The sequence below is a fragment of the Lolium perenne genome, chromosome 6, assembly GCF_019359855.2.
Source record: "Lolium perenne isolate Kyuss_39 chromosome 6, Kyuss_2.0, whole genome shotgun sequence".
Lineage (NCBI taxonomy): Eukaryota > Viridiplantae > Streptophyta > Magnoliopsida > Poales > Poaceae > Lolium > Lolium perenne.
In genome coordinates, this window is record NC_067249.2 from 94,227,286 (window position 1) to 94,237,284 (window position 9,999).

Genomic DNA, 9,999 nt, shown 5'->3' on the forward strand with positions numbered 1-9,999 from the left:
AGAGAGTACCAACTAGTTACTGCTAGAACCCGTAGTCCATATGGGAACTACTCACGGAGCATGATGGAGGCGGTGGCGTCGATGGAGATGGCTTCCGGGGGCACTTCCCCGTCCCGGCGGCGTGCCAGAACAGAGATTATGTCCCCCGAAACTTGGTTTCGCGATGGCGGCGGCGCCCCTGGAGTCTTTCTGGAATATGATCGATTGTTGTAGAGTTTTCGAGCCGCGAGGAATATATAGGCGAAAGGGCGGCATCGGAGGGGTCCCGAGGGGCCCACACCACCTGGCGGTGCGCCCCCCTCCTAGGCCGCGCCCCAGTATGGTCTGGAGGCCGTGGGCCTCCTCTCCGTCTCTCCTTCGGTGTTCTGGGTCCGTCTCGGTGAAATAGGAGATTTGGCTTTTGTTTCGTCGAATTCCGAGAATATTGCCTGAACAGCTTTTCTGGAACCAAAAACTGCAGAAAACAGGAACTGGCACCTTGGCATCTTGTTAATAGGTTAGTCCCGGAAAATGCATAAAATCATTATAAATTGTGAGCAAAACATGTAGGTATTGTCATAAAACTAGCATGGGACATCAGAAATTATAGATATGTTGGAGACGTATCACCAACCACACTGGATTCAAATCAAAATCTATTGTAGATTTTGAATAGTAAAAATAACAAGTCGGAAGGTTTTCCAACTTCAAATAAATTTATAAAATCAACCATAATGAATTTTGAAGTGAATCCAATTGCTATGATTCACATTTCCAAATCTCTAATTGATTGTGCAAAAATATGATAGGGGTACTGTATATGATCATGGGCTAGAATAAAAATTGGCTATGTAGTCAATACTAGCCCATTTAAATTATTTTCAAATGTAGGATTTTAAATCTATGAGGTGTAGCACCTCATTTAAATCATCTTCCCAAGTAGTATGAAGTAATGTGATGACTCTTATTGCATGGTCTCATACTTGCCTACTTGAGGATCTTAAATCAATGAAGTATTGAAATGGCATGAGATGATGAATCTCATTTAAATCTTTTTCCCGAAATGATAAATATGAGGTGATGACTTTGGTCAACATGGTCTCATACTTCTTATTTGAGGAAATTAAATCTTAACAATGTTCCAATAAGATAAGTTTACTTTCAAATAAAATAAATAGAAAATCCTAGTGAGTATTAACTCATGTAAATCTCAACTAGTGAAATCTATTTCTCCAAATCAAATAAAGAAAACTCTAGCTTAATATTGAGTAATGTTAGGTGATGATATTAGATCATCTTGAGTGAGCCATTAAGGCTACTTAGGCTCATTAAGTATTGATTGGTGTTTGTATCCTCGTATTCGTTTATAGACGCTAGTACCGGAGACTATCAAGAGGAGGAGGTCTTCTACCAAGAGGAAGAAGAAGAGAACTTTGATCACTACCCCAATCAAGGCAAGTTAATATTCTTGCAAGTTGCCCTTGTGCAAAGCTCTACAAGAGCAAGACACCATTACTTATTACTTTATGCTTAATGATCCTATCCCAAGTTTTTACCTTACAAGTTTTGACTTTGGTTTATCAAAGTTTATTTTTGATTCATGATTCACATGGTTTAGTTATGGAGTAGTACAAGAGCATCACACTTAGCCTAGAAAGCTATAAGCTAGTTAGCACCTCTCATGACTAGTGGCTAGTGCTAAGATTAAAAATGACTACTCTAGATGAGAACTTGTGAAAACCAATGACTTTGAAAACCTTGGAATGATGAGTCATTCTATTGAAAGATTTCGAAGGTGAATATGACTTGTGAATGACTTGGTGAAACTTACCAAAAACTGATGGTTGGGTTCGGATGCGATACCATTCCAATTTTACAAGTACCCCCACAATACCTGAATCTGGGTAAGGCTTAACTGAAAACTTATGTATTTTAGTATGGGTTCCCTCTGAACAAGCGTCATAGGGGTTATGCCGAGGCTGCCTCCATTGAAAGTGAAATGACGTGAAATGAGGTGAATGTCCTACCCAAGCCCTGTGCAGTTCCTAGGCTGACGTTTATCTTCACTGGGAGGCCAAGCTCATGGGGAGAGGTGCCTATACTAGGGTATGTAAATGAAAGGTTATGATTGGTAGTTCGCGCACTGAGTGCGATAAATCAGGGCCAGTTACCCCTGACGGACTATTGCAATTATTGTGGCACAAGTGTATGACCTCTGCAGAGTTTAAACTATTCGAATAGCCGCGTCCGCCGTCATGGACAGTTGGAAAGGCCATACTGTTCCGTCATCAAAACTTTTCCAAAATATGAATGGTGACTTGTGACTTGCGTTTGAAAGGTGACTTTGACTTTGAATCACAACAGAGTTATGGGAATGACACTAATGTTCCCACTTGAGTTAAGTTAGGCTTTTGAAGATTCTTTGATTATAAATATTTATGAAATAAAACTGGCTTTATGCAAATGAACTTAGAGCTTAGCACGCCCTTACCATAGTTGCTAGTACTTACATTAGTATTAGTTTGCGAGTACTTTAAAGTACTCATGGCTGTGTCCCTGGCTATTCAAATGGCCAGACTATGAAGATGAGCCCCAGTACCAGGATGAAGGACAGCAAGACGTCTACGACAACTTGGACCACTCCTGACGTCAACAGTTGCCTGTGGAACAGATGGACCGCAACCGCTGCTTCGCTTCCGTTACGTGTTTTATAATTGATCACTAGATCAACTATTATTGTAAGACTGGATCATGTGATCCTTTGATGTAAGACAATTATGAGTTGTAATGAATGATGTTCTGTGATATCAATCTATTATGTCTCGCAAAAATAATATTCCTGGGATTGCGATGTATGACATAATAGGCATCTGGACTTAAAAAAACCGGGTGTTGACACCAGTGGCGAGCATGGCGTGGTCCCCTCCACCGAATCCTCGTCGGAGTCCTCGCCCGGGGCGATCGACCAGAATCGCCCTCTGGTCGCCCCCAACGTCTCTCCGCAAAAACCGCTCATAACATTATTAAAACCGACATGATATTGACATATTATAAACTACATTCCAAGAGGCATCTAGTGAAACTATTAATTTGGTGTTGTGAAATTTGCGATTCTTTCCCTTAGACTACCCTCAGTGGGAGTATCATAAGTAGTATCATGCATGCCATGTTGCAAAAATCTGATATGGCACACCAATTAATGAGATGAGAGGTGAGAGTGGTATCATAATATGATACCGTATCATAGCACGTAAAACTAGAAAACTAGTGACAAACACATCATGTACACAAATTTGCATTGATATTCTACAAAACATTAAATGTGATGATACTATGATACTATTATGATACTATGCATTATGGGGTAATATCATAAACTAGAGTATCATGTGCATGATACTAATGTATAATATTTTCCATAAGGCAAAATTTAAAAAGACGAACCGAGTACCTCGTAACCATTCGTGCTATTTACAGACATCAATGCAAACACGGAATTGCACAGATTGGTAGGTCGATTCCTGCTGATGACTCCCTGAAAGCAACTTTCTTTGACTAAATTGCAAAGGCAAACAAAGCAAAGACCACGCGCTACCAAAAGCTATTTTCCTTTGACCACGCTGACATATCAAACAACAAAGAAGCAAATACTAGCTTGATTTCATCCGATCTGACGACTCACAGATAGCTATTTTTCCTTTACAGTAGTAATAATTTAATTACAACGCCATGTCAAACAACTACAGATGAGGCAAGAACTAGTACATCGATCCTATAATGTCAACTAATCTATCGTCGGCGCTTCTTGCTAGGTGAAACTGCAGGCTGAGGCAAGCTCATCTCATCAAAGAATTTAGCAACATTAAGAAACTTTTTATATGGTGGTATCCGCGATTCCCATGCGACTAGCTCAAACTCTTCCCTTGGCAAAATTGCGGAACCTGCAATCAGGTCTCCAAACATAACCTTAGGCAAATTCCTTTTGGAATCATCTTCTTCTCTGTGAGGAGGCATGAGGCGAAGTGGAGTAGGTGATGATGCAATGTTGGATATGTCAATAGGATGATCTTTGTCCATAAGATACTTTGGGTGTTCACCATATACCGAAAAATTACTCTGCACCACATACCTGTACTTCTTCAAGATACTAAGCCAAAATTTAGCACTTTGATTTTTCCTAAGCACATCAGCATATACGTTTGCTGTGATCATTGATCCTCCCAGTACTGCTGCTATGTCTTCTGCTATCGATGCTAGCTGAGGGTGCTCCTCTGGGTTTGTGCTTCCAAAAGCAAGAACCTTGAAGAGATAGCTATACTCCTCAGGTGAGAAGCTATTCAAGCACACTGGCCTTACTGTCCCGAACCTAGTTATCCTCTGAATCTTAGTTATGATTATGATCTTGCTTCCTCTGCCTATATGTGCTGTTGTTGATGAGTAAAACTTTTGCCAAGTCTCATCGTCCACATCTGAAGTGAGTTCAACCACAACCAAAGTCCGGCCTGTCTGGATGAATGTTTCGTTCTCAGTTTTATAGAAGCTCTCTCCATTCAAGTGCAGGATTGAGGAAAAGTGTGACAGGACTTTTTGGTTGTTGCAAACATGTGCGACCAGAGTTTTCTTTCCAACTCTACCAGTGCCGATGATCGGCAGCACAGTTGGAGCAGAAGTAGGATTCTCTTGCAGTAAGATATTGATCACTTGTTGTTTCTCTATGTGACGGCCAAACATGAAATGGTCAGTATAGAGGTATGTGTCATAAGGGCTGCGAAACATGCGTTCACATCCACCTAGAAGCAAGACAAACTCTGTCATATTAGAAACCATGGTTTCTAAACCATCCAGTGCCCTTTGAAGGCTGTGATAAGTTGAAGCAGCGGTCCTCCGTGTGGAACGAAAAGACTTAATGGAATCAGAGCTGCTAACCTCGTCTTCTTCAACCCTTGAGATGCGAAGGGTTCGAGACTTGGCGGTGTCCAGGGCATGGTAGCCTCGGTACATGGCATCAGCAAGCATCTTCAGCTCGAGTAGCATCTTGGAGTTGGTAAGGTGTCGACAATCGGCCTCCTCGACGACCATGTGAACCCTAAGAAGAAGCTGTTGCAGCCTTCCCATCTTCTCTTCAAGATTTATCTGACTATTATACTTCTTGATGATGAAGGATATGAATCGACTAACCAGGTCGCCTGCAATTGAAGACACAACCAGCTCCATATGCTCCAGACTTCTCTTCGTCGTGTTTGTGTTTCTCTTTGCTGTGTCCTGTGTATGGGGGAGAGAGAGAGAGGCAGAGAAAACACAGAGGGAGGATGGAGAATCCGCTGGAGAGGTCTCATCTTTCTAACCAGGGACAGCCATGGGAGAGGTCCCTCCCCCGTTTGGGATAGAGATGGAGAAAAATATACACAGAGAGAGGATACTATGGGAGTCTGATCCTAGCACTGCAATTGACGCGTTTTTGGTGACCAAGAGGACTCGTAGTCAGTGTTTCTCCCGTGGTAGACTTCAGACGAGAATATAATTCCGGTATTACTTGCAGAGTATTTTACTGAATTACTGTAGCACTAGAGCTCCCATATCTCGTCCGATTTATGCTTCTGGGAAGCCTATTGGGTGCTGGATACACAGGCAGCGCGAGTGTCTCTTTCCTGTCACACCCGATTTATGCACATGTATTTGGAGGATATCTACAATATTGTTCAATTTGGGATTTACTCTGAGGTGCCGGCTTTACCAACATTAACCACAATGCAAAGATTTTGCTCCCATTTTGGAGCCTTTGTATATTAATTTTTGAAGCAGCTGCTACACAATATCCATATCAGTTATGGTGTACTATTCATCTGTCTCATTGATGCAATTGGGAAATTAAATTCTAACATAAATCTTCTTGGGAAATTCAAGGATATAGTATTCTCTCACGGAGAACAATAGATGATCCTGCTTTTAGCGGAAATACATATCGTGCTAAATTATATTTTGATCTACGTGTTACTGTGTACGTGTCTCAACGGAAACGGTTCCGAACGAGAGCATTCCAGGGAGCAAGATAAATCTCCTGTAGAAATAAAATTGTGCCCCGAGTTTTCAAAACCATTGTTACAATTAGTTTCACCTTGCAAAAACTATCCTGTCCATAAATTTGAATTCATTAATCTAGAAACGGGCATGAAAACTTTATGACCTCGGCATAAAAACAGTCCTACCAATAATACCTTTCAGTTCACGAAGTGCATCGGCATTTTCAGTTAAAAGATAACTTCACCATTCACCAAGATACTAGCTTAGTTTTATTCATGTTTTCCACTAGAAAAAAAGATCATTTCACTCATTTCCTCCTTTTCCCATACTACTTAAACAACCATTTATTTTTAAGATAACTAGATGAATTGTTACTCTCTAGGCATCTGATGTCGAATTCTAATAATAGTTGAATTTATACATCAAGTGTATTGATAAATTGTGAGAAAAAAGACCCATAGGAACAGATGGGCATTTAACTAGTTGAATATAATAACTTTACATAGCCTAAGAAAAGTTTCTCAAGACAAATGACCTCACAAAGGTTATTGTCTAAGATTCGGTCACGAGGGAGGCAACGCGTGCTGTGAAGATCCTCATGTTGGAACACAATGTGGGATGGCGACGCAACAGCAGGCAACACAGTGCCGCAACACACAACATGTGATCTTACCTTCTTCCCGATGATCAGCATGGATATATGGTTTTTGGGTGCACTCGCTTGATGGCGGTCGTGTAGGATAACGTTGCATAGAAAACAAAAATTTTCCTACCGCGAACACGCAATCCAAGCCAAGATGCAATCTAGAAGACGGTAGCAACGACGGGGTATCGAGTCTCACCCTTGAAGAGATTCCAAAGCCTACAAGAGGAGGCTCTTGTTGCTGCGGTAGACGTTCACTTGCCGCTTGCAAAAGCGCGTAGAATATCTTGATCACGATCGGTTCCAGCGCCACGAACGGGCAGCACCTCCGTACTCGGTCACACGTTCGGTTGTTGATGAAGACGACGTCCACCTCCCCGTTCCAGCGGGCAGCGGAAGTAGTAGCTCCTCTTGAATCCGACAGCACGACGGCGTGGTGTCGGTGGTGGTGGAGAAGTCCGGCGGAGCTTCGCTAAAGCTACGCGGGAGTTATGGAGGAGAGGGGGGCGGCTAGGGTTTGGGATGGGTGGCCGGCCTCAAGGGGGTGCGGCCAACTTGTGGCTTTGTGGTGGCCGGCCCCCTCCCCTATGCCCCTCATTATATAGGTGGATCCCCAAGTGTTGGTGTCCAAGTCTTCGAATAAGACCCGAACAAAAAACCTTCCATATGGAGGGGAAACCTAGCCAAGCTAGGACTCCCACTAGAGGTGGGAGTTCCACCTCCCATATGGGGGGGTGGCCGGCCCCCTAAGGGGGAGTCCACTTGGGACTCCTCCCCACCTAGGGTTGGCCGGCCATGGAGGTGGAGTCCCATGTGGACTCCACCTTCCTTGGTGGTTTCTTCCGGACTTTTCTAAAACCTTCTAGAACCTTCCATAGAACCTTCCGTGACATTTTAATTCACATAAAATGACATCCTATATATGAATCTTATTCTCCGGACCATTCCGGAACTCCTCGTGATGTCCGGGATCTCATCCGGGACTCCGAACAAATATTCGAACTCCATTTCTTATTCAAGTACTACCATTTCAACATCCAACTTTAAGTGTGTCACCCTACGGTTCGTGAACTATGCGGACATGGTTGAGTACTCACTCCGACCAATAACCAATAGCGGGATCTGGAGATCCATAATGGCTCCCACATATTCAACGATGACTTTAGTGATCGAATGAACCATTCACATACAATACCAATTCCCTTTGTCACGCGATATTTTACTTGTCCGAGGTTTGATCTTCGGTATCACTCTATACCTTGTTCAACCTCGTCTCCTGACAAGTACTCTTTACTCGTACCGTGGTATGTGGTCTCTTATGAACTCATTCATATGCTTGCAAGACATTAGACGACATTCCACCGAGAGGGCCCAGAGTATATCTATCCGTCATCGGAATGGACAAATCCCACTGTTGATCCATATGCCTCAACTTATACTTTCCGGATACTTAATCCCACCTTTATAGCCAGCCATTTACGCAGTGGTGTTTGGTGTAATCAAAGTACCTTTCCGGTATAAGTGATTTACATGATCTCATGGTCATAAGGACTAGGTAACTATGTATCGAAAGCTTATAGCAAATAACTTAATGACGAGATCTTATGCTACGCTTAATTGGGTGTATCCATTACATCATTCATACAATGACATAACCTTGTTATTAATAACATCCAATGTTCATGATTATGAAACTAATCATCCATTAATCAACAAGCTAGTTTAAGAGGCATACTAGGGACTTCTTGTTGTCTACATATCACACATGTACTAATGTTTCGGTTAATACAATTATAGCATGATATATAAACATTTATCATAAACATAAAGATATAAATAATAACCACTTTATTATTGCCTCTAGGGCATATCTCCTTCAGTCTCCCACTTGCACTAGAGTCAATAATCTAGTTTACATTTGTAAAGATATAACACCTTGGCCTTCTGGTGTTTTATCATGTTTTGCTCACGGGAGAGGTTTTAGTCAACGGATCTGACATGCTCAGAAACGTATGTATTTTGTAATTCATTTGCGTCTCAACGCATCACTCATTTTCAAATGAGTCGGCATTAAATATGTTTGGTCTTCTGGTGGAACCTTAATTCCGCGGTCTGAAATATGTCACTAATATTGTCACACACAATATAGCTTCAAAGTTCTGACACTATCGGAACTACACCAAGTTCTCAAAGAACTTCTTGACTTAACATCCTCAGTCATTGTCAAAACAATGACATACTCTGCCTTTCGTTTGTAGAATCCGTCACAATATTTAGAACTCTTCTAAATCTAACATAGACAACTTCTAGCTCATTGTGCTACCTTTAAAACAACACTTAGTCTAATTTGAGATTGAAATTCTATTTTTATATGTGACAAAACAAATATCAGTGTAATCACATTACAGCGATTTGTTTGTCATTTCTCCATACAAAACTATATATATATCCTTGGTTCTTCTAAAGTAGTCAAGGATACTCTTACTGTCGTCCAATGATCATCTCATGAGTCATTCTGGTATATGCTCATAACATTTTAGCGCACAGGACATCTGATTGTGTACATATTATTCGTGATCCATAATCACTCATGTGTTTTTACTCATTGAGTATCAGATACACTCAAGTCTTGTTAAAACTTCACATGACAAGAACATTTTCTTAATATTTCTATATTGAACTATTTCAATATCCATTCTATGTACTTTGACTTAAACTTATTTTGTGTTTCCATCTATCTTCATAGATCTTGACACTAGATATGTTTTAGTCCATATCCTTTCATTGAAATTAATTTCTCAATGAAACCTTTTAATCAAGTATATAATTACATCATTTATAACCAACTATATGTCACCTACATAAAGTATTATAAATATGTCTTAGCGCTCCCACTTAATTTCTTGCAAATGCAAGCCTCTTCATCGTCTCTGATGAAATCAAAAAACTCTTTGACTATTTCATCTGGTGAAGATTCTAACTCCGTGATACTTACTTCATCCAATTGAAGTTCGTATACTTATCTAGTATTCCACGGACCAGCAAAACTCTTGGTTGTATCTTGTATACACCTTTAATACACACTTCTGATAAGTAATGTATTTTGCCATCCTACTAACATATCTTATAAAAGAAATATGTAGTGATTACTAGAATAATCCACATAGACTATAAGCATTGCTACGGAAGATCTAATCTTGTTGTAGTCAACTATTTGAACTTTGTCGTAAACAACTTTTCGACAAGTCAAGCTTCTTCAAGGATATTTCATCCAAGTCCATCAATTTTATAGATCCATTTACTTTCAAAAAAGTATTCATCTATCTTGGATTTCATGGCGTATAGCCATTTAAACG

General features: G+C 40.8%; 1 protein-coding gene across 1 annotated transcript; it reads right to left on the reverse strand.

Moving 5' to 3' along the window:
* Positions 1 to 3,607: 3,607 nt before the first annotated feature.
* Positions 3,608 to 5,423, reverse strand: LOC127344946 (disease resistance protein RGA2). The gene is made up of 2 exons (XM_051371326.2): positions 5,158 to 5,423; positions 3,608 to 5,065 (listed from the first exon to the last, which is right to left on the reverse strand). Exons 1-2 carry the CDS (start codon positions 5,313 to 5,315, stop codon positions 3,769 to 3,771), a joined length of 1,455 nt encoding a protein of 484 aa, XP_051227286.1. The 5' UTR covers positions 5,316 to 5,423; the 3' UTR covers positions 3,608 to 3,768.
* Between the last annotated feature and the right edge of the window lie 4,576 nt (positions 5,424 to 9,999).

Excerpts from the sequence above, each read along its gene's own strand:
- LOC127344946 (XM_051371326.2), bottom strand. The coding sequence starts at position 5,315 with ATGAGACCTCTCCAGCGGATTCTCCATCCTCCCTCTGTGTTTTCTCTG. Across the intron at positions 5,066-5,157 it reads CTTCAATTGCAGGCGACCTG|GGTTCACATGGTCGTCGAGG; the intron begins GTTAGTCGATTC and ends GCTTCTTCTTAG.